Here is a 25,339-nt window from a genome sequence, read left to right as displayed (position 1 = left end):
GGACTTTTTAAGTCATAGTACATGCTAATGCATTTTCTTGCTTCTTGGGAAAACTGTAGAATACTATCAAAAGCTTAAGTACTAAGACAGTGGGCTTTATAAGTCACAGTACGTGCTGATGCATTTTCCTGTTTCTCAGGATGAACTGTGGCTTCATGTCTCACTGAGCCATTTTTGTATTGCTGCTTCTCTCTTCTTTTCTCAGTTGCTTCTGATGCTAGAAGGACTAGTAGATGGACAGAGTCAGTTCAGTTAGGACTTAGAAGCAAAGAGACAGCTCTCGCAGTCTGGTGAAGTTCCATGCTCATCCAGAGAGGTAAGAGAACGGCTATTTTTCCTTTCATTCTTCATTGAAATTTTTATTTCTTTTACTGTTGTATTCTTTTTGTGCCTTTTCTTCTTCCTGAAGTGTAGATGCTTATGATACTGAACAGGGGATAAAAAACAGGGACATGACTGGGGCTACCCGCGTTGTCATTTGTTTTGTGGATTGCTCTGAGCCTCTGTCAAAATAAGTCAGGAATAGTGCCTGTTTCACACAGCGATTGCAGAGATTAAATGAGGAGACAGCTTTGGTGTCTAAAACAATGCCTTGCATATAGTCAGCACTCCATGTATGTTCCTTTCCTTTTGTGATCCATGTCCTGTTAGAGCCTGTTCTATTATAAAAGTAAGGCTACACCCTGTCTCTACTGAAAATACAAAAATTCGCAGGGCATGGGAGTGTGTGCCTGTAGTCCAGCTACTTGGGAGGCTGAGGCAGGAGAATTGCTTGAAACCAGGAGCCAGATGTTGCAGTGAGCCGAGATCCCGCCACTGCACGCCAGCCTGGTGCCTGGTGACAGAGCAAGACTCTGTCTCAAACAAACAAACAAATGAAAATGATACCCTAGGAGTATTTCTGGGAGCAGTTGGGTTACACCTGTTGCTTTGGAACCTAGAAAGGGGCTGTGAAGCCAGAACCAAAAAAAAAAAAAAAAAAGCTGTAGAGGTCTGACTTGTTCCTGTTGTATTTTAATAAGATAGAGATGAGAGGATGTGTGTCCGTGGGCTTTGTGGGCTGTGTTTGTAACCATCGTTTCTTGCTCTGGTATGACCAGTTTTTCCTGCCTATGTCATAGCAAACATCTAAGCCTTGCTTTTTGATTGGTTAATACCTTTTGGGAATTGGAAATGCAAGAGTATTATTAGGTATTTGTCTGAGATAAAAGATATCTGGTGAGACTTCCTCACGGTACTATTTGAACATAGTTGTTTCTCAGAATCTTCAGTCCCACACTCCATATGCCACGTGCGCAGCAAAGCTCCCTGAGTTACTCACAGTCTCCAGCCACCAGGGCATTGACTTTTACTCTGTCTCCCTCCAGCTCCTCCTGAGGATTCCAGGAGCACCACCTCTGAGGATGATGACGAGGTAAGAACCCCTTTTTTTGTCCTCTAAAGAATGCCCTGTCAGGTGGGGATCGGGGAGGGAGAGCATCAGGATAAATAGCTAATGGACGCGGGGCGTACACCTAGGTGATGGGTTGATACATGCAGCAAAGCAGCATAGCACATGTTCACCGATGTCATAAACCTGCACAGTCCTGCACATGCATCCTGGGACTTAAAAGAAAACAAAATTTAAAAAGAATTGTTTTTTTCCTGATTTCTTTCCTTCTGTTAATTGTGATAATCCAAGAAGGCACATTACGCATGACATGTCCAGTTCTCTTTGTGGGGGTGGAATTCAGTGGGAGTGTCTTCCCATCGGATACGTGATATATTAGAATGTTGTTAAATGACAGCATCCATTATCAACTGTAACGCAGAGGAATTTTCCTCAACACCAGTTTTCCTCTTTGGTTTAGGCATTGTGTATTTGCCGATGTAAATCAACTTCATAGATAAATTCTGTGGGAAAAGGGCTTGTCTTTTCCACAGGTGTCCTCTATACTAGCATGTTTGATTCTTGACCTTTGACTCAACCATTGTCTTACAACTAGTTTTCTGAAGTCATCAAGAGACGAACAGATCTGTGTGTGTGTTGAGAGGGAGGCGCAGAAGAATTAATCTGATCCTCATAGCATCGTCTTTTGTCTAATTGCAGATTTCATCACTCCGTGGTTATGGTATGTACCCTGAAGTAGCTCACCTGCTGAGAAACAAACTTGGTGGTTTTAATATGTAGAGACCTGATTCTGGGCTCCGGTTATAGAATATTGGGAGTCTAGTGAGAGCAAATAATTGTGCAAGTGTATAACTGGTCAGAGGAGCTGTATGAATGCATGTGAACCCAGAAGACCAGCCAGGGGATGTTGTGTGAGCCAACGTGGCTTCAGCTGGAGTGGAAGTGAGTGCACCTCTCTGACTTACTCTGATGTTCGTGGTTCTAAAGAGTGGATTCTGGAAAATCTCAACAGTGAAGAAGATGCCTTTCCAGGTAGGCAACAAGATTATAGGTGGAATCTAATTAAGCAGGTTCCCAGGAGCCTTTAGCTTCCGCCTGCTGCTTGGGAGGCTTAGTGAGCATGTAGAAAGAGAAGAGAAAGAAAACATGGACGAGGTTTGTTCTTGTCAGAGTTTAATGTCATAGTGATGAGAAGTGTGAGTACCTGTCTGTGATCACCTCTTCTTGCTTTGTTATTTAAAATAAGATGGTCTTTCTAAGGACACCTCTCTTCTGCCTCTGCCACTGCAAAATGTTAAAGCCTTTGGTTTGGGACACAGTTCTGTCATGGCAGTTACTTAATCCTGGAGACAACAGTTCTTCCACAGTGTGCCCAGATGCTTGGGAGAAACTGACCCTCACCTTCTGAACGGTTAGGTTTCATGGCAGCACATTCATTTGTCTGTCTTTGCTGTTTACTCCTGATATCAAGGGCTCTCTCTGGGTGTGGGGGACAGGATGAAGATTCGCTCTGGGCTCACTGCAGAGCTCCAGTGTCTTGTAAACGGAGAAGAAGCACAGCCTTGAGCACACTGCTCAACTTCGTTATTTAAATGAGAATATGGAGTTTTACCATCATTTGCTAAAGAGGCCTTCCTTTTCCCATTGTGTATTCTCGGCACCTTTGTTGAAGATCAGTTGACTGTGTATGCATGCATTGAATTTTGGGCTCTCTGTTCCATATCTCCAATACTTACGGGTGCCCCCATGCTAGGACCCTGCTGTCTGAATTTCTGTATCTTTTCCTCTCGTAGATTTCAGTCTCATGAATGCGTATCTTCCAACGCTGTTCTTTTTCAACATTATTATGATTATTTGAGACATATAAGAATTCATAAGAAATTTTGGGTTGTCTTTTCCATTTCTGCACAGATGACTGTTCCAGTTTGATAGTAGTTGTTGTGCGTCTTTGGATCATTTTGTAGTATTGTGTATTAGTCAGGTTTTGTCTTCCTGTCTGTGAATACGGGATGCCTTTTCATTTATTTGTACCCTCTCTACTTCATTTCAGTCACATTCTGTTCTTACCAGGTTATGAGTATTTCATGTCATTGGTTAGATTTATTTCTAAGTATCTAATGATTTCAGAGGCTATCCATGGAATTACATTTGTAATCTTACTATTGGATTGTTTATATTGAGTGCATATTAACACAACTGCCGTTTGAGTGTTCACCTTGTGCTCTGCAATTTTGATGAATTTATTAGCATGAATAGCATTCTTGTAGACTCTCTGATTTTCCATATGCAGAATGTCAAAGAAGTTCTCAGCTTCATACCTCTCTTCTCAAGCATATTGTTTCTGTGTAGGTCTGTTCATATTCACCTACTGAATGGTGTCCTTCCAATTGGTGTAGTAAGGTTGTTCAAGAAACACATTGCCTACTTATTCCTAATTTATAGTTTTAATTCTTTGTTCATGCTGTTGTATTTATTATTTTTCCATAAGGTAAAATGCAGTATTTCTGATTAGATTCTGCATACCTAACTTCCCTTTTCATGTTAACTGGAAGAATATAGGAATGTCTCTTGTGCTTCTGTCTTTCCACCATCAACTATCTTTTAAACTCTGGACTTCAGAATCTGAAGTGAATCTGGAATGTGGAAGTGTGAAGGAAAATGCACAAGAAAGAAACCTAATGTTGCTATTCCCATGGCGTCCCTCCTTACATCAGCCTGAGTGTATGTTTAGTTCACAGTATTTGATAGCATGTTGCTTCTACTCATATCACAAGTTTTCCCAAATACATACTGATAATATCTGTGTCTAGGCCAGGTTACTTACCAAAACATAGTTTTAAACATACTTTTGTGGATTATTCAAAATTCCCTATGTACAGAGATATGAATAATATGCTTTCACCCAACCTATGACCCTCCTCAGAAGGAAGCAATGCACAAATCAGGTCTCCCGTGACACTATCCAGAGCACCTTCCACGGCTAAGCTACGGTCATCTCCATAACTTGGCAACAGCCTCAAGTTTGAGCCACTTTTCATTTAAGAGAAAGAAATCATACAGGATATGATATCACATGCTTAGAACCTTCCATTATGGTAGATAATTCTCCTCCCCACGTAAACTGATGTTCATTCCATTTGACCAGGTATCTGTTGATCTTTCATCAATTCACTGGCTCATTTTGTAGACCACATGAACTTAAATTGTTTCTTTTTTTCAGAAGTAGCCACTGTGTGGAATCAGGATGTCACCAAAAGCATTTTTGACACTCGTATCTCATTCTTTTGTCCCAAGTTTAGAGTGCAGTTGAAATGACTGTTTTTGGACAGAGCAGTTGTACATTATGGCACCACCCCTGACTTGGGAGCTTATCTCTTGGGTTTGCATGCAGCTCTGGAAGATGTTAAGCTTTAAGATATCAAGCAAGTCAGTTATTTAATTTACCATTCTGAAGATCTGCAATACACAGTTTATTTTAATACACCCATTCAATCTTTACTACAGACCTCACCTAAACAGTAATTGTTTACTATCCACACACTCCTTGAATGGAGAAACCGAAGGGCTAATGAATGTGCCCTTGCTTCTAAGCCCCTAAAGGAAGGAGGCAAGATATGAACCTAGGGATATAGCTCTAATGCTGAATTGATAATGAATTGTTGAACTACGGTTATGACCCTCAGGAGGATGGCTCTCAACCCTGCCATCATGGGTAGGCATAGGTTGGTTCCCTCACACATGCTAGTTCTAGATTTACATGAGTCTACGGAGATCCCAAACACTGTCTGTGATTCCAAGATGGCTGCAACAGTCACTTGGCTTAGGGCCGACAACAGTGAATGTAACTGCAGGATATGGCACAGCCATTGGTGTGAATAATACAGAGCTGTCCCAGATGCCTCTGACAACAGGGTCAAATGCAAGTTCTCAATATTAAGAAGCAGTACTTAGAAATACTGAGAAACTCCTTTCAGTGCTAGGGACATTCCTCAGCAGTTGGCCCCAAACAAATAAGGTGAATGAGATATTTTTGAGACAGTTGAAAACTCTTATCACCACAAGACCTAGAAATAATCAAATCCTGCAAACTACATTCATTAGACGCAATGACAATTAAGACAGCAAAAAAGCATTGGGTTACTAGTTCACCACACTCAGTGCAGCTCCGCACTGCAGAGTTAAAACACATCAGCATCCAGCCCATGTCTCCCTTCCTGAAATACACTATGCTCGATGGACTGGCGAGTACAAAGACAGGATCCTCCCTAGGCGATTACTACACATGCATGACAAAGGAAAGGTGGACTGAAGAAGGGACTCTTGCGTGATTAACATTGGCTGTTCTATAGAATATAATTTCAGTATTTCCAATTCTTCCATCATCGACTGTAACAAAAGTTTAGTACATAACTACAATAGACTGTTTTGCCTAGAATTGAATCCATCTGTCTGTTCAACTTAGCTTTTATTCAAGGTTTGAAAAGTCTAAAAAACAGAACTGCAGTGACAGCCATTTATGTGACAGCCATTTCCCTTTATGTGAATCCATAAATGGAAAAATATTCTTGGGACGTAAATCATATAAATAAATATTATTGTTATTTCTGTTTCACACGATAAATCCCTAGTGTCCTCTTCTAAAAAATATACCCCACCATGATTACACATTGCAAATCAAAAAGTATCCAAATCAATCAATTTAGAAGTTTAATTTGCCAAGGTTAAGGACATGCTGGTGACACAGCCCCAGGACATCCTGAGTACATATGTCCAAGATGATCGGGCTGCAGTTTGGTTTTTACATGTTTTAGGGAGACATGAGACATCAATTAATACATGCAAGATGTAAATTTCTTCCGTTTAGAAAGACAGGACCACAGAAAGTGGGAGAAGGTCGGGGCTCCAGGTCATAAGAAGGATTTCAAGATTTTCTGATTGTCAATTGGTAGAAAGAGTTTAAAAACCTGGAATCAATAGAAGTGTCTGGGTTCAGATAAGTGTCTGGGTAGACCCAGGTTTTTATTATGCATCTTTAAAACTGATGCTAAATCTGGCACCGGTGTGATTGGGTCCTAGAGTACTGACATAGTCTTGAATATGCTGTTTGTTTAAAAGAGCTTCAAAACGTCTAAGAGGCAGAAAGGCACTCTTGCATTGAAGCTTAGTGTGCATTTGAGTTTCATTTTCTATTGACTCTTGTGTTGCTGCATGATGCCTCCAGTACGAGGCGGAGACCTCCATGTCTCATCTCCTTCCTGCTGCCCTCCCTGGCCAGCCCTCTTCCACCCATGGGGACAGCCCAGCAGCAACTCAGTCCGTGCTTGATCATCACCCACCTCCATACCCCACATCCAGCAGAGCTCCCTGAGTGACTCACAGCCACCAACCACCAGGGTGCTGAGCTTCCCTCTGTGTCCTTCCAGTGTCTTCAGATGACCAGGCGAGCACGGTCGGACTCAGATCCTGGGAAGGGGAAGAAGACCTGGAGGAGCAAAGCCTCTATGTAAGACTCTTTTTTTTGTCTTCTAAAGACATTTGCTTTTGTGATTTATTCTCAATTAATTTTGATATGAAAGTCTGAAATTGTACATTAGGTACAGCATATGCAGTTCTCTGTGAGTTTGCAATACAGTGGGAATGTCTTCGCAACTAACACGCAATACACTGGGAGGTTTTCAAATGACAGCATCCATTATGGGCTGTAATGCAGAGGCACTGTCCTGAAAACGTTTTCCTCCGTGAATTAAGCACTGTGTGTTTCCCTATTAAATAAACTTTGAAGGTGAATTCTGTGAATAAAGATCTTATTTTCCCATAAACATCCTCATGGTTTTGGGGCTGTTGACCTATGGCTCAGCTACTGTACTGCTTCTGGTTTTCTACCCTTGCCAAGGGAATAGCAGCTCTATGTGAAGGGCACCGCAGAATCTCATCCTCATAATGTTTTCTTTTGTTTGTTTGTTTGTTTGTTTGTTTTGAGACAGAGTTTCGCTCTTGTTACCCAGGATGGAGTGCAATGGCACCATCTCGGCTCACTGCAACCTCCATCTCCTGGGTTCAGGCAATTCTCCTGCCTCAGCCTCCTAAGTAGCTGGGATTACAGGCACGTGCCACCATGCCCAGCTAATTTTTTGTATTTTTAGTAGAGACGGGGTTTCACCATGTTGACCAGGATGGTCTCAATCTCGGCCTCCCAAAGTGCTGGAATTACAGGCGTGAGCCACCATGCCTAGCCTGTTTTCTTTTGTTTAATTGCAGAAACTATCCCAGGAGAGAGTGAGAAGTAAGTACCGTGAAGTAACTCACTTCATGAGGGACCAACTTGCTGCTTGAGTGTATAGAAACCTGATTCTGGGATCCCGCTGGGAAGGAGGATTGGGGGTCTCCTGAGAGAAAGTCATTTGGCCAATATAGAACTCCAGCCAGAGAGGCTGTAGGAAGGTTTGTCTACCCAGAGCGAAGACCAGGGAATGATGTGTGAGGCAGCGTGGCTTCAGCTGGAGGAAGAGGTGTGGGTGAGTCACTCTTTCTAATGACTTGTCCTGATGTTTTTGTTTCTAAAGGCTGGCTTAGGGGAGCGACTTCAGGCTCACTGAAGACGACCCCCAAGGTAGGGAACTACTTTCCAGGTAGGACCTGATGGGAAAGGGTTCCTGAGAGCCTTCACGTTATCCCTGCTGCTTGAGGGGCTGAAGAAGGGGGTATGAAATCAGGAAGAAAATGAAAATGTGTGTGAGGTTTGGTTTGTTCTTTTCAGAGTTTGTTGTCATAAAGGTAGGAACTATCTCTCTGGGAAGTGAGGGTGTTGTGTTCATTAGAGATGATCTTTGCTCCTATGCCCGCTCTTTTCTGCCCAGTGAAACATCAGAACCTTTGCTTTGGATTAATCAGCACTCTTGGGATTATGCACAAGGGATGTAGGGCTGGTCATTGAATGTCATCTGTAATAAAAGGAAAGGATCTGTGGGAACATCTCTCTCACAGGCATTTACTTGAACTTGGAGAAAAAGTTCTGCTGTGTGCCAAGGTGAAATTGGTAATCACCCTCTGAACTTTTAAGACTTGTTATAGCACATTTATGTTTCTGTCCTCTCTGTGGGTTTAAAGGGGTCTCCCAGGGGTGGATGACAGAGTGAATATTCACTCTGGGCTCCCTGGTACATCTCCAGTCTCCTGGGAAGGCGGGAGAAGTATGACCTTAATGACATTTGTAGCCTCCACTTCTCACCCCTACCACAGATTCTGAGATGAGGCTTCTTTCTCTCCAGTTCTCTAATTTTTGGGGAAACCAAGAGTTCCTTCCCACAGAAGATGGCATTACACTATTTCCTGTCTTCAAAAATCAGGCTTCCGTTGTACTCTAATTTTGATATTTATAACTTAAGTTCTGGACCTTTTATTCACAGATTGTTAAAAATTATTCAGGAAACCCCACATGATAAAATGTGCTGATAGCACATAATTCTGTCCATGCTACGGATGACATTTTTCTCTTTGGAGGATCCTCATTTTACATAATAAGATACAAAACTAAGTGGGCACCCTCTATCCAGTCTGGGGCACTTCATTAAAGACCTGAGTTTGCTGCTGTGTGTCATTTGCTTTTCTTCATGACACCTTTGAACCACCTAAATATTGCCAGCACCCTCTTTTGGGACCGTGATGTCTGAGAGGGTGAGATGGCACAAGTGCAGACATCCCTGTCCCTCCCTGAAATCTCCCTCCTCCTTTAATCTTCTCCCTTAAGGGACCTGCTCTGACTGCTAATGACTTGTTCAGACCTCTCCATATCTGGACTGTTATACATAGAATAAGTCAATATGTGTTTCTCGGTGTCTGGCTTTTTCACTCCCATTATGATTTGAAATTCATTCATGTTCGTAAGTGTAACTGTAAATGTAACTTCCATTTCCCTGTTGCATACCATTCCAGTGTAGTCAATTATTATACTTTATCCACTCTACTGTAGATTGACATAGAATTTTCTTTTTTTGTTTTTAAGTAATTATGGCTGTGAGAAGTAATGTTGCTTTAAGTATTTTTGTCAGTTGTTTTGGAATAATACTGGCACTCATTTCTTTGAAGTAGACTGTTATAAGGGAACATATCTTTTATTGTCATGAACAGTGTCAAATATTTTTCAAAATGGTGATGCTAATTCATGCTCCTGTAGCAGCATATGTGAGGAGACATTTCTCCAAGTCCTTGTCAACTCTTAGTTTTATCTCTCCCTAAAAATTCAATCACTGTGGTTAGTCTGACGCCAGCCATGTAAGTAATCATTGATCAAAATGTCACTATGCCACATGACTGTTCTTAATAACAGCTGCTTAAATTATTAAAATGAAAAGGATAACTGATACACATTTGAGTCTTGGATAATATGTGGTCACTTCTCTATGTTGCCTCCTTGTAGCATCACAATCACTTTGAGGCATTATTAATTTTGTTCTCTTCATTATACAGATGAGGAATGTGAGTCTCAGGTAAGTAAATTATTCACGAGATACACCCAGAGCTGGATCTCCCTAACGCCAAAGGCTAATCTATAAACTAACGTGCTGCACTGCCTGTCGTGGCGAAGTAGACTTGCCGTGTCAAACAGAATCACCCAGTCCTCAGTTGTACCATTCAGTAAGCATCAGCACGCCATGAAGTGTGCTCCCTGCTGTGTTGCGGGGACAAAACATCTGTCCCAGGCCTCTGTGGCCGCCCGTTCTGTCCTGTCCAATGAAGCTCTGTTCTGTTCCATTGGTCTACGTCTCTGTTGCGGTACCAGTACCATGCTGTTCTGATTACTGTAGCAGTTGACTACGTTTCTGATCAGGTTTTCAGTATTCATTGAGAGAAACAGAACGTTGTGCAAACAATCCACAGCACGACGTGCCCCTCATAAAGCTTTGTTTCTGCGTTGCAGGTAGTGCCGGTGTTCCCTCTGAAGTGTGACTCTGTAGATTGTTTCTTTATTCTGTTGTTTCCTGTGCTCCGTGTAAGTTTTAGTTTGATGAAAGCCCATTTGTCTGTGTTTGCATCTGTTCCGTGTGCTTTTGGGGTCATATTCATAAAATTTTTGCTACACCAATGTCAAGAAGCTTTTCAGGTATTACATTTAAGCATTTAACCCATTTCAAGTTGATTTTTTTTTTTTTTTTTTTTTTGAGACGGAGTTTCACTCTTGTTACCCAGGCTGGAGTGCAATGGCGCGATCTCGGCTCACCGCAACCTCCGCCTCCTGGGATCAGGCAATTCTCCTGCCTCAGCCTCCTGAGTAGCTGGGATTACAGGCACGTGCCACCATGCCCAGCTAATTTTTTGTATTTTTAGTAGAGACGGGGTTTCACCATGTTGACCAGGATGGTCTCGATCTCTCGACCTCGTGATCCACCCGCCTCGGCCTCCCAAAGTGCTCGGATTACAAGCTTGAGCCACCGCGCCCGGCCTTCAAGTTGATTTTTATATATGGGGTGAAAGAGGTTCAATTTTATTCTTTTGCCTGTGGATATTAGGTTTTCCCAACAGCATTTTGTGAACAGAATGTCTTTTCTGGGCTGCATGTTCTTGGCATTTTTGTGGAAGGTTCGTTCATTGTAAATCCATGGATTTATTTCCGGGCTCTCTGTTTTGTTCCAGTGGTCCATCATGTCTATCTTTGTAGCAGTACCATGCTTTTTTCACTACTATGGCTTTATAGTAGACTTTGAGATGAGGTAGTGTGATTCTTCCAGCTTTGCTCTTGTGTTCAGTCAAAATTGCTTTGGTTATTCAGGATCTTTTGTGCTTCCATATAAGTTTTAGACATAGTTTTTTCTATTTCAATGGGGAATACCACTGGAATTGTGACAGGGATTAGGATAACACGTGTTGGTGACGATGTGGAGAAAAGACAATCCTTGCATACAATAAAATGTAGGAAAAAGGGAATATGTATGCCTGTAGTCACAATGGCATACTATTGAGGCTTAACACAGAACTGTGAGGAATATAGGAATATATGTTTCTGTATTCACAATGGAATATTATTCAGCCTTAAAATAGAAAAAAAATTGTTGTATTTGCGATGACATGGAAGAAACTGGACGACATTATGCTAAGTGAAATAAGCAGAGCACCAAAAGTCAAATACTGCATGATGTCATTCATGTGTGGATCCTTAAAAAGTTGAACTCTGCTTAGGAACTGATTAATTAACGAGAGAGAGAGAGAAAGAAAGGAGGGAGGGAAGGAGAAATAGAAAAAAGAAAAAATGTTGAACTCACAGAAGCAGAGAGTAGAATGGTGGTTACCCAGGGCTGGGTGTGGGGGATGAATTAGGCAGTTGTTGGAGAAATTCTGGGGAGAATTAGGCAAATGTTAGCCCTAAACTCCTGGATTCAAGCAGAACTCCGGCCTTGGCCTCCCAAAGTGCTGAGATGACAGTCATGAACCACTGTTTCCAACCACAAATAGACTTTTCAACAAATGGTGCTGAGGCAACTGGGTATTCATGTACAAATAAATTAATCTGGGTCCCTGCCTAACACCATACACAAAAATTAACTGAAAACAGATCACAGACCTAAATGTAAAACTAAAACAATAAAACTCTTAGAAGAAAACATGAGAGTAAATTCTTGTGCTCTTGTGTAAGGCACTGATGTCTTAGATACAACATTGAAAGCACAGTTGAAGACCAGTCAGGGCTACCTAATGAGACCTGGAAAAGGAGGAGAGGGAAAAAGCAAGAAAAAAAAAAACTGAACATCAGCTGAATTTAAAATTTTGGCACATGAAAAGATACAATCAGGAAAGGGGAAGACAGCCCGCAGAATGGGAGAAAATATTTATAAATCATATGTCTAATAACTGAGATATCCAGAAGAACTCTTACAACTCAATATTAAACGACAATCCAATTGAAAATGGGAAAAGAACATGAAGAAACGTTTCTCCAAAGATAATATTTTAATGTCCAATAAGCACATTAAAAAGTGTTCAACATCGTTAGTCACTAGGAAAATGCAAATTAATCCATCATGAGATGTCTCTTTCTACCCACTAGAATAACTACAACCAAGCAGACGCATAACACCAAGCACTGGAGAGCATGTGGAGGACAGTACCCTCATACACTGCCCGTGGGGATGTAAAATGGTACAGCCACTTTTTTGGAAGATAGTCTGACAGTTTCTCAAAATTGTTAAAAATAAGATTGCCTTCTCTAGCAGAACTGCCAAGGGCTGAAGACAAAAATCCTAGTAAAATAAAGTCAAATTTGCCTTAAAGTCAGGAACTTTATTTCTAGGTATCAAAGCAGGAAAAATGAAAATGTTGTTCACACACAGACTTATAGGTGAATGTTCACAACACTCTCAAGAACCAAAAAGTGGAGACGAGCCAAATGCCCATCAACTGACGAAGGAATTCACGTGTCGGAATACAAAGGAATACTATGCAGCAATCAAAAATGAGTTCTGAGGCCTGCTACCAAAGTGGTCACTCAACAACACAATGCTTCGTGAAAGAAGCCAGATGCAGAAGAAAACACATCGCATGATTTTGTTTATATGAGAGGTCCAGAACAGCTTAACATAGAGATAGAAAGCAGCTTACTGTTTGACTAGGGCTGGGAATGAGACTGAAAAGTGACTCTGATGGGCACAGGTTTCTTTCTGGGATGATGAAATGCTCTTAAACTAGATTTTGGTGATTGTTACATAATTCGGTAAATATACTAAAAATCATTGAATTGGACCAAGCACAGTGGCTCACACCTGTAATCCCAGCACTTTGGGAGGCCACGGCAAGAAGATCACTTGAGCCCAGGAGTTCAAGAACAGCCTGGGAAACAGAGAGAGACTCCATCTCTACAAATAATTTAAACACTTAAACAGGTGTGGTGGCACAAGCCTGTAGTCTCAGGTACTCAGGAAGCTGAGGCAGGAGGATGACCGGATCCCAAGGGGTTGAGGCTGCCGTGAGCCATGATGGCACCACTGCACTCCAGCCTTGGTATCAGAGTGATAACCCTCTCTCTCTCTCTCTCTCACACACACACATACACACATCATTGTACACTTAAAATGGTTAAATTTTAATATGTAAATTACACCTCTATAAAGCTGTTAATTTTTTTAATTTTTTTTTTTTTTTGAGACAGTGTTTTGCTGTTTTTGCCCAAGCTGGAGCACAATGACGCAATCTCAGCTTACCATAACGTCCGCCTCCCAGATTCAAGCGATTCTTCTGCCTTAGCCTCCCAAGCTCCCGCCATGATGCCTGGCTAATTTTTTGTATTTTTAGTACAGATGGGGTTTCACCGTGTTGTCCAGGCTGGTGTGAAAGTCATGACCTCAGGTGATCCACCCGTCTCGGCCTCCCGAAGTGTTGGGATTACAGGCATGAGCCAGGCAGTGTTTTAAGTTTTAAAATTAAACTATTTACCCCTAGCGCTAAGGTTGTAGGCTCAAAATACCATTGCCCAATGAAAGAAAACAAGCCTTCCTGGAGAAAGTGCTGATTTCAGGTCTAGGCCAGAAATATGTAAGGAGCCTGGAACATACTGTGATCTGGAGAGCAGAGAATCCATCAAAAATCATTAGGATGATTTCAACATGTCTGAAGGGCCAATCTGAAGGGACTCCTTCTAACCAACGATAGGACATTTTGTGCATTAATCAGGATAATAGTTTCAGTGAATGGAGATATGTCAGATATGTTTGAATGTCTGCATTCATAGTGATCTTTTTGAAAAAATAAAAGTGGGCTGGCACAGTTCCTGATGCCTGTAATTTCAACACTCTGGGAGGCTAGGTTAGGAGGATCACTTCATCCAGGAGTTCAAGACCAGCCTGTGCAACACAGGGGGACTTTGTCTCTACAAAACATTTTTTAAATTACTCGGGTACGAGGGCCCATGCCTTTGGTCCCAGCTACTCAGGAAGCTGAGATGGGAGGGTCACCTGAGCCTAGATGATTGAGGCTGTAGTGGCATGACTGCTTCTCTGCATACCAGCCTGGGCAACACAGCTAGACCCTCCCTGTCTACATAAATTAAGTAATAGAAGTGGTGACCATTGAAGGATGTAAATGAAACAGCCCATCATTTTGAAAAATGGTAAACAGAAGAAATCAAGCCACGAACTGGCGTTTTCTATATAAATTGTACAAGTGAGTAATACCATTTATAAGAAGCAGCATCTCTTTTTTATATTTACGTTACTGTTTTCTTCATACAAGGCCCTTCTTAGGGTAGCAGTATCTCTTTCTGGAAGTATGGCAGCTCATAAATGAAGAAGGAATGATAAAACAATACCTTCATTGTTCAATCCATAATTGATCAATGGCCATTAACATCACTGATTAAAAAAGAAAAGATATTCAGTGAGTACACACCTCCTCTCAGAAGAAACTAGCACAGTCTTTTTGTCCTGACCCTCAAGTCCAACCTGAATATGACCAAGTGTTGAGATCCAACTACTAATTTATAAAAACGAGAACAAAGTGAAGAGCAAGTTAACCAACATCGCAATATACAATTAGCAAAATTCACAATATGGGAAACAGCATAATGAGAATACACTTAGCATAATCCAAACTTTGGGGAAACGGCCTGAATTATTGAATAAATGAACTGCAAGGGACAACACAGATCAAAGTGGGAAGCTGTCATGATCACAAACAACCCAAGAGGTGAATCAAACAATGCCAAAGAGAGACTTTATTTGGATCCTGATTCAAACTATAAATATATGAAATGACTGGAAATCTAGAGCTAGCAGGAGAGTTGACAGTGATAAAGAGCAGTGGTGTGAGAAGGTTGGTTGATGATGGTATTGGGATTACATTTTTTAAAGAGTTCTTGTCTCCGGGCACAGTGGTTCACACCTATAATCTCAGTAGTGTGGGAGGTCAAGGCAGGAAGATCCTTTGAATCCAGGAATTTTAGACCAGCCCGGGCAACATAGCAAGACCCTGTCTCTACTAAAATACAAATAAAACAATTAGCTGGGCATTGTGGTGTGAGTGTGTAGTTGCAGCTACTCAGGAAGCTGAGGCAAGAGAGGCTACAGTGAACCAAGATCATGCCACTGAACTCCACCCTGCGTGACAGAGACCTTGTCTTGAACAAGCAAGAATCGTATCTTTTACAGACATATACCAAGACAGTCGGGGGGAAGTTATATGATGTGTGGGATTTGCTATAAAATCACGAGAGGAAGAGGAGAAGCATGTAGGAGTGTACATTTAACAAGATTGGCCATGAGATAACAAATATCTGAATCTGCTGCTGAGTAGGGGAAAGCTCACTACACTAGCCTCTTGTTCAAAAAGCTCCAGAATAGAAAGCTTGTCTAAAAATCCACTTCATGGATTTGTAACAAGCATTGAATAAGATCATGTATACAGAGTGCTTTATCACCGTGGCTTGCAGGTAGTCAGCACACAAACATTGTTTTTAGTTTTGTGTAGTCCCTGTCCATTAATCACACCCAAAAAAGGTCCGTTGTTCACACCAAGAGCTCTGGCCCGTGGACCTCTGTCCACTTGGTGGTAATTTATTGGAATTTGAGGTTTAGAATGAGGAAATGCCAGGCTTCAAAGCCCCAGGCCTACTATGAAATAGCGAATCCAACAGTCCCACATGCCTTCGTAGCACACCTAGTTAGTAGGACCACTTTTCTCTCACCTTGTAGGCGCACTTGTTCATTCAGTCACTACTTTTCATTTGTTTCTTACGTGCCATGTATTGGGTGCTAGGGACCCATAATACAGTGGACCCATAATTCACTGGAAGCATCACTTTCAAAGCATCGTTTCAGGATGAGTATTTCATGTCAAGTGTATTCAAGGAAGAGTGTGAAGGATCCATGGCCTCAGTCACCATGAAGACCCTCCCAAGAGTCAGCCCTACTGGGCAGGTATAAATGAGTGGAGACATGGAACCCACCCTTACAAGGCCTAAACCTGACAGAGCACACAAGACAGAAGCCCAAATAACCAGGAACAGGAAGTTGAAGGTGAGAGGTGGGCCCCAGAGGATTCTGGGAAAATGCTTTGTGTTTGTGGGTTTATCACGCAGAATGAAACCTTAGTTCTTAGTTTTTATTCACAGGTTAGACACGCTCTCTGTACAGAATCTATGAAGGGACATTTCAGAGCCCTTTGAGGCGTATAGTGAAAATGGAATATCTCAGGCAGCCCAGGATGAATAATGCCGTCACCAAGAGGGGCAGGGTGGCCACAGGTGGCCAGCAGCAGGGATGGGCATTGTGAGCCATTGGATGGGGTTGTGGGGCATGGCATTGTGAGCCACTGGCCTGACTTTGTCGTTTCCTGGTAACGAGGTGACATAGGAGGCTTTGTGGGTGACAGGCACCAGCCAGGGCCAGCAGCCTTCAGTCGGAAGCTGTTAGTGGGGAGAGGAGGAGCTCCGACTGCTCTCACGGAAGCGTCTGTGCCCTTGGCGCTTGCTCTGTTGCTTTGTTTCTTTTCTGTTGGTCGTTTTTTTTTTTTTTTAATTTTGTGTGTTGCTTTGTTTTTTTATTTGTTGTTCTTTTTTGTGTTTATTTGTTCGTTTTTTTATTTTTTTATTTTTTATTTTATTTTTGTGTGTGGCTTTGTTTTGAAGGTCCCCTTCTGTATCACCCATGGGAAAAACATTCCTTTCCTGCCTAGGCCCCAGGGCTGGCCTCTGTTGTGCCTGCTGCAGGCAGAAGGTGGTGCCGTGCTGTGAATCCGAGACTCGGTCTGTGGCAGCTGCAGGGCCAGCATCCACCACTGCAGAGCCTGCCATGTCATATCCCAGAGTGGTGGATGTCCAGTATTTGCGGCGCATCAACTCAGAGAGGCGCAAAGGTAAAGAAGCCACGGGTGCCATTTGCTCTCTGGCACATCTCTGGCCACCACCTTCCCACTTCCTTCCCATCCCGTCACCCCAGAGACATCCTCAGCTTCCAGCTCCCTCCTGCCTATAGCCACCTTTCCCAGGGCTGGGCATGGGGGGCAAAGGCTAGTCCTGCCTCTTGTCTTTGGTGTTGAGCCTTCTTGCTTGAGGCCTTTTTGGTCTAGTCTCTCTCTTTCCTCGATGAAAATTCAAAGACTCCAGTTTTGGAGTCTCTATCCCATCCTCTGGCCTGGCCTATCCAGCTAGGCTGGTACCTCACTGAAGGAGCCGGTTAAAGGCCCGGCCGTTTCTTTTCTCCTATTCGATAAGGAAGCTACTAATTGGGATAATTCAGACTCAAATATTTGGAGACTTCTTAAATTTAAAACAGACTTTGCCATGGAAGAGATTACATGTTGTTCTTAATAGATGGTTTTAAGTCACCTTGACAGAAGCAGCTTTATTTCTTCCAATTGTAATTTGAAAACTGAAGGCAAACTTGAGGGACATGCTTAAAATGACTGCAAAAGGTTTGAAATGTTGCTGCCAGATCTCTAAAAAAAAAAAAAAAAAGTGGTTTTTGTTTTGGTTGTACCCAAAAGATTAGCCGTGGAGCTCTGAGTACTTTAAAATTCCCACTTTGACATGAATGACTCTTCAGCCCTACCCCAGTAACTTCATGGGCTTTGTTCACCTCCTTGTTCTGAGAGACAGATAGAGCTAGCTCATGGTTACAGGTTCCAAAAGAGATGAAATGACTTCAGACTTGAATTTGTAGGGTAGAGACTTGAGAGTTGGAAGGCAGCCCCCGCCTGTGGGGACAGTTTGCTTTCATGGCTCCCCTTCCTACAGGATGGAAAAGGGGAGGAGGGAGGAAACGTTCCATTTTTTTGCTATGGTCAAATTGAAGCCAAAAACGAACACTTGTAGGACAGGAGAGGAGCATTCAGTTACAAAATCAGTCAAACATTGTGTATCACTGCACCTGTTGAGCAAATGAAAGCTACCGGACTCAGAAAACAGAGATGCTAATGGAACTGACATTAGTAACCAGGGTTTTCTGCTGAGTTCAGCGCCCAGAGTGACTTCGGATAACGACCACCCTCCCCTCCACACACACACTGTTCTCAGGAGTGGAAAGCTCAGGCAGCCCAGGATGAATAATGCAGTCACACATTGGGGCAGGTGACCACAAGGTGGGCAGCAGCAGGGATGGGCATTGTGAGCCATTGGGTGGGGCTGTGGGGCGGGGCATTGAGAGCCACTAGCCTGACTTGGTTGTTTCCTGGTAACCGGGTGACATAGGCTTTTTGGGTGATAGGCATCAGCCAGGGCCAGCAGCCTTCAGTCTAAAATCCCTTAGAATTTTAGAAATAGATGAATCTAGCTACAGATAATTCTGGGTAACCAGTTCCTTGAACAAAAACTAAGTCCACTGAAATAGAAAACATTATATCATAAAGACACAGCAATATGATCAGCTCATTTCTTTCATTTTAATGGCAGAGATTTTATTAGTATGGAGAAAATGTCTTAACCGCTCTTGTATTTAAACTTCCGTTTGGCTCTTATTTTCTTTCACAGAATAATTAAGCCTCACAATGGGTGTGCTTTGTAATGAGGAAGTGCTGTACTCCCTTTTCAGAATATTGAAAAATTGTGAAAGAATGAACAAATAATGATGAGACTTAATAGACTGTACCTTATACACAAGCATGCAAGTAGCTGTGGAAACTCCTTGTTTGGTGTGTACGGGAAGCCTGTGTGTCACAGTCTGTACGATTTGATAGATGAGGTAGTGAGAGATCAAAGTGAGCCTTTTCATTATTCTTTTGGATGTAAAACGTGTTTTCATGTACATCTTATCGGAACCTTCCAAGTACAATAAGACCTGTGTGTATTCTCCCTATGTTGCTGATGCAGAAAGGAAGGCTTAGAGATCTGGAGGGACTGTGAGACAGCTACTGAACAGAACTGAGGTTCTAAGTCATCAGGGTAGACATGGAGGTCGTAGTGATGCCAAACTCAGTTCTTAAAGAACTTGACAAACTCCAGAATGCCTTATATTGTAAGGTCTACCCATAACATAGACCTCTCTTAGAAGTTACTTTCATCTTGATTAGTTCCTTATGCATTTTAATTTACACAACGTACAGGCAACATTTACCTCTCCATTTTTCGTCCTAAAGAGATGGGTCCTCGCTGTGAGGCACAGGCCGGCTTCTGACTCCTGGCCTGGGCTTAAGCACTCCTGCTCCCTCAGCCTGTAGAAGAGCTGACAATACAGGCCTGTACTGTCTCTCCTGGCTCTGCCTTCTGTCTATACATTTATCGAAATGGATAAGGATAAAAACAGAGGTAACAAAATGGCCTAAATTTACCAGTCAAATCAACAGTTTAATAAATGTTGAAGAGTTTCTTCTGCTAACTGATGTGAAGCTGAGAATGCCATGGTCAGGAGAAGCTGGCCAGAGGGCAGGTAAAGCCCCACACATTCGGCACAGGATACGAGTCAGAAGTGTTAGGTCAGAGCAGTTGAAGGAAAAGTAGTTTGTGAGCACAGAATCTACCGTTTTATGTGTATGTGCATGAGAGTCAGTTTCCATATGTCTCTTCAAATGTATTTTTGTGGTATTCAATAGAGGGATAACAGAAACCTCAATTTCAGTGTTTATTCTTTGGCCAGGCGTGGCGGCTTATGCCAGTAATCCCAGCATTTTGGGAGGCCGAGGTGGGCGGATTACCTGAGGTCAGGAGTTGGGGACCAGCCTGGCCAACATGATGAAACCCTGTCTCTACTAAATATACAAAAAATTAGCGAGGCATGGTGGCACGTACCTGTAATCCCAGCTACCTGGGAGGCTGAGGCAGGAGAATCGCTTGAATCCGAGAGTTGCAGGTTACAGGGAGCCGAGATCGCGCCAATACACTCCAGCCTGGCTGGGCAAATAAAACAAGAAAGAAACATGTTGAGAACACTCAATATAAAGTATAGGCACATTCCAAGTTTGTTGTTAATATCTTTATTCAGAAAATTGTGTATCACTTTTCTTGGAAAGTGATACATTCCTATTTAGATGTGAAAGATTTTAGCGTTTCTATAATGAGGAATTGAATTCTTTTGGTGACTTACACAAATATCACAGCAACCAGTGCTCCAACCATTCTGTGGCACACTAAACAGTCATGTAAAGTCATCAGGTAGAGCAGGGCACACTGCTGTGGAAAGACATCCTGGAGTGCTCTCTAGGTGGCAAGTCCAGTTTCAGGAACTCATGCCATAAATGATGCTCTGCTTCGTTGTTCTCTTCTGAAGTATTTCAGAAGAACGTTGTGTCATGAAGCCATTTCAAAGAGACGTTCTAAGAACCTACTTTAGATCTCAGACAGACTCAAGCATATTTCCTCTTACTTGCCTTTATTTGGCAGTGTATCTAGTATGACTGGGGGTAATATAAGTAACACAGATTAAGACAGTAGGAGCTCATATCCCATTTTATCACGACCCATTAACTCTCCATGCAGCCTTCTGTGTTCTCACCTTAGGAGCGCTGCTAATTTGCGGGCTCTCTCAAGTGAGGGGTCAGGGAAGGGAAAGAATGGGCATACGATGTAGAGACCTCTGAGCAGCAGGTCTTTCCACTTTCTAGTAGCTATTTTCAACCCTCCTTTTAAAATTACTATCAGTGTGCTTCATGTAAAAGAAGTAGAAAATAAAGAAAAATTATTTATTATACTCAGAATACCCAGAGCTCACTTGTGTTACTATTTGAGTACTGGTTCTTTTGGAAATTTTTGGTATGCATTTGAATATCATATTTTATTCGACAAACTTTTTTTCTAAAATAAAACTTTTTTTTTTTTTTTTTTTGAGACGGAGTTTCACCCTTGTTACCCAGGCTGGAGTGCAATGGCGCGATCTCGGCTCACCGCAACCTCTGCCTCCTGGGTTCCAGCAATTTTCCTGTCTCAGCCTCCTCAGTAGCTGGGATTACAGGCACACGCCACCATGCCCAGCTAATTTTTTGTATTTTTAGTAGAGACAGGGTTTCACCATGTTGACCGGGATGGTCTCGATCTCTTAACCTCGTGATCCACCCGCCTCGGCCTCCCAAAGTGCTGGGATTACAGGCTTGAGCCACCGCGCCCAGCCAAAATAAAACTTTTGGATCATTTTATGTGTTATCTTGTAATTTTTACTTAAAGCAGTGAAATAATGGCATAAGTTTCTCAAACTGTACTTGACACATAGCGCGCAATCCAGGATGTCTTTGCCTGCCAGGGCACCCTGCTCTACCTGATGACTTTGAATAACTGCTTGGTGTACTACGGACGGGTTAGAGCATTATTTATTTAACTACCCTTTGCGATTGGCCGTCTTTTTTCATAAAGTCAGACACCATCCTGTTATGTTTGATTCTAAGAACGCACATAAAGCACATGTTGATGACAGATGCGTGACATCTTGTGATAAAATTCAGATAATATATTTTTTCTAGTGACATAATTAAACCCATGAAATGAGTCATTTTGTATTTAAGGTATTTTAGTATTAAATATACTTGTGTCAAACTGCAGTTACCGTTGACTTTTAAATAGACATTAACATTCTTCATTTATGTTTTTGTGGATCTCGATAGCTTGTGTCTTTAATTCTAAAGAGCTACCAGTTTAAAAAATCTGATGCTGTCTTAGATGATAAATCAAAAGACAACTTTAGCAGATCTGGGAGAATTCTAGTTTGGGGTAAAATGAAATCTATTTCTTGAGCACTTTTAAATGGCCCGGCAGTGTTGCAGATGCGGGGCATACAGTGGAAGACAACATAGATCCCCATTCCAAGTCTGACCCTTACATTCGATCGGGAGGTAAGGGCAGATAGCACATGAACAGTGAAGGTGGTGATGTGCTGGGAAGAAAGTAAAACAGGGTGATCAATTAAAGAGGAGGGCAGTTTTATGGAGGGTTGGGGGCAAGAGCTGGATGTTCTCTTTAAGTGACACGTGAAGAGTCTTAAAAGTGAAATGGGCTGTGTGTAGGGGCTCCCACCTTTAATCCCAGCACTTTGGAAAGCCAGGATGAGGGGATTCCTTGAGGCTGGAAGTTTAAGACCAGCCTGGCCAACACAGAGACACCCTATCGTGATAGTTTTTAAAAATAAAAAAGTGAAGGGAACCTTGTGAGGATGATGGGAGAGGGCTTCCAGGAGGGATATCTGCTTTGGAATTCCTGAAATAGAAACAAAGTCGTTTTAGGCAAAGGACAGAAAGACACAAGGGTGGCTGCAGCAGAGTGAAAGGGCGCTGGGATGGATAAGGTGGGTGACGGCCTTGTACACGTAGTGAGCACTCACAGAGAAGGGGGACTTCAGTTGCGATGGAAAACCACTGGAGGATTATAGCCCAGGGGTTACGGTTAATTCTCTAAGAAAAAGGCTGAGCAGCGGCTCCGTGCGAATATGCTGTAATACAGGCACGGGTGGAAGCAGAAGAGCAGCTCAGAGGCTGGTGGAGTAGTTCAGGTGAGAGCCGACAGCGAAGAGGAGAGTAACGATGACCTGAAAGAGGCTGACTTGAGAAAATCAAGTGAATCTCAAAGTAGATGATAAAGCGGTAAATAGACCAGTCACAGAAAAAGAAATGCAGGCGATTTTTAAACACATCTTCACTCATAAGAGAAAGGCAAATGACAGCTCTACTGTCTCTCCTATGGAGGGAAATTCCAAAAACGTGGCAGAACGTTCTTTGGTTTGGCTGTAAGGAAAGTTGCATTCCTAGATTGCTGGTGGAAATGCAAAAAGGCTCAGCTCCATGAAGGGGAATTTGGCAACAATCTCACAACCTTGCAAATGCATTTAAACCAGACATCCAACATTGAGGAATTTTGTCCTGAAGATATACTCCATAAATGTAAAACAAACTATGCACAAAGTTCTCGTTGCATTATTTTCAATAGTTAAATATTGGAACTAACTGACATGCCTAGTAAAGGACTGGTAAAATAAGCTGGTGCTTCTACATGAAGGAGAAGTATGGAGCTGTCAAAAAGAGTAAGATGTCTTTTTATTGCTATGGAGTGATTCCCAAGATAGGGTACGCAGAAAAACAAAAAGAACATGCAGTAATATACATGAAAGAAAGCAGGGGAAATAACCTGTATTTCATTATTTAAAAATAAAAGCCAACGTTGGTGAGGTCTCGATGAAGACCTGTGACAACTTTCTCCTTAACTTCACTGGGCAGCCAAAGCGCATGTTGTCTCAAAATATTATTTTGCTCTGGGTTCTGCAAAGGATGTTAACTGTGCACTTTTCGCCTTTGAGTTAATTAGAGAAAGCTTTGCTTTGTAATTTATTGTGCATTACGTAGTATACAGACTGCTTTTTCATTTTATTTTATGCTCTCAATGTTTTGAGTTAGGAGTAAAATGGGAATTATGCTTGTGTTACATATGAGGAGGCTGGTTTTAAGAAGACTGAGTATATCAAGAATGTAATTCTAAATATATGGCATATACAACTAGAATTTATAAAAAGGTGTGCATATGGCCTGCTTCAAATACTACCTTTTCTAAAAAAAAACTTTTTTTTTTTTTTTTTTTTTTTTTTTTTTTTTTTTTTTTTAGCTTACTAAAGCAATTAAGCCTCAGGATAAAAACAGCAATATTACATAGTTAAAAATGAAATGGGTATACTTGTAACACAGTAATGCTTTTTATTTTGAAGAGACAGGATCTTGCTTTGCCACCCAGGCTGGAGTGCAGTGACGTGATCATAGCTCACTGCAGCCTCAATCTCCTCGGCTCAAATGAGCTTCCCACAACAGTCTTCCATGTAGCTGGGGATACAAGGGCTCACCACTATATCTAGTAATGTTTAGAAGATTTTTTGTAGAGATGAGGTCTGACTGTATTGCCCAAGTTGGTCTCAAACTTCTGACCTGAAGCAATACTCCTTCCCTACCCTCCAAAAATGTCAGGATTATAGCCATGGGCCAGCACACCTAGCCCGGAAATGTTTTTAAAGTCTGAAGAAATAAGTTAAATGCTATTAAGAAATATGTAGGCCGGGCGCGGTGGCTGGCCGGGTGCGGTGGCTCACGCCTGTAATCCCAGCACTTTGAGAGGCCGAGGCCGGTGGATCACGAGGTCAAGAGATCAAGACCATCCTGGTCAACATGGTGAAACCCCATCTCTACTAAAAATACAAAAATTAGCTGGGCATGGTGGTGCGTGCCTGTAGTCCCAGCTACTCAGGAGGCTGAGGCAGGAGAATTGCCTGAACCCAGGAGGCGGAGGTTGCGGTGAGACAAGAGCGCGCCATTGCACTCCAGCCTGGTAACAAGAGTGAAACTCCATCTGAAAAAAAAAAAAAATGTAAAAAGATAAATATATACTATGGTAAATGAAATTCACAGTTCAGTCATGGTCACTACAGCAGTGATTAAAATATCCAACGGTTCAGGCCAGTCTGAGAACTAAGGGATGTACAGGATTGGTTTGGAAGCCAGAATTAGGATTGTCAGAGCTGGGAAAGCAGAAGCAAGGCAAGAGTGTGCACAGGAGTGGGGCACGCAGCGTCTCCGTGGTGTGCCGTGTGCGCGGGAGTGGGGCACACAGCGGCTCCGTGGTGTGCCGTGTGCGCGGGAGTGGGGCACGCAGCGGCTCCGTGGTGTGCCGCGAGCACGGGAGTGGGGCACGCAGCGGTTCCGTGGTGTGCCGTGTGCGCGTGAGTGCGGCACGGAGCGGCTCCGTGATGTGCCGCGTGCGCGGGAGTGGGGCACGCAGCGGCTCCGTGGTGTGCCGTGTGTCCTCTTTTACGGGAGACCAGCTGCAGCCCAGCAGATGAGAATCACCTGATGGGTAGAAAGAGTGGATTCAGGTAAAATCTCAGACTGTGTATCGTAACTGAGAGACTTATGTTTGCCTTATGGGTCATAAAAGTAGTAAAAGTGACAACATATGGATAAAAGAGTAGGTCAGTAAATGCGGTAAGCCACCTGCCACGTCTCCAGAGCATCAACCATCCCACAGATGTATTGGGGCAGCAGGATTTGACAAAGCTTGTGAGAAGAGCTCTCGGTCCAGGG

At 42.6% G+C, this 25,339-nt stretch overlaps 1 protein-coding gene across 1 annotated transcript in view; it reads left to right on the top strand.

Annotated features, from left to right (window-relative positions):
* Positions 1 to 5,062: 5,062 nt before the first annotated feature.
* LOC104650434 (uncharacterized) overlaps positions 5,063 to 25,339 on the top strand; it is a 43,033-nt gene continuing 22,756 nt past the window's right edge. Inside the window, exons 1-5 of the mRNA XM_074390707.1 lie at positions 5,063 to 5,102; positions 6,814 to 6,893; positions 10,308 to 10,379; positions 10,897 to 10,966; positions 17,045 to 17,224. Of these exons, the coding sequence (XP_074246808.1) occupies positions 5,063 to 5,102; positions 6,814 to 6,893; positions 10,308 to 10,379; positions 10,897 to 10,966; positions 17,045 to 17,224 (442 nt within the window). The remainder of the gene's footprint in view (positions 5,103 to 6,813; positions 6,894 to 10,307; positions 10,380 to 10,896; positions 10,967 to 17,044; positions 17,225 to 25,339) is intronic.

Source organism: Saimiri boliviensis, chromosome 20 (genome assembly GCF_048565385.1).
Source record: "Saimiri boliviensis isolate mSaiBol1 chromosome 20, mSaiBol1.pri, whole genome shotgun sequence".
Lineage (NCBI taxonomy): Eukaryota > Metazoa > Chordata > Mammalia > Primates > Cebidae > Saimiri > Saimiri boliviensis.
The sequence above is the reverse complement of the archived record's forward strand: the minus strand, read 5'-3'. Positions and strand labels throughout refer to the sequence as shown.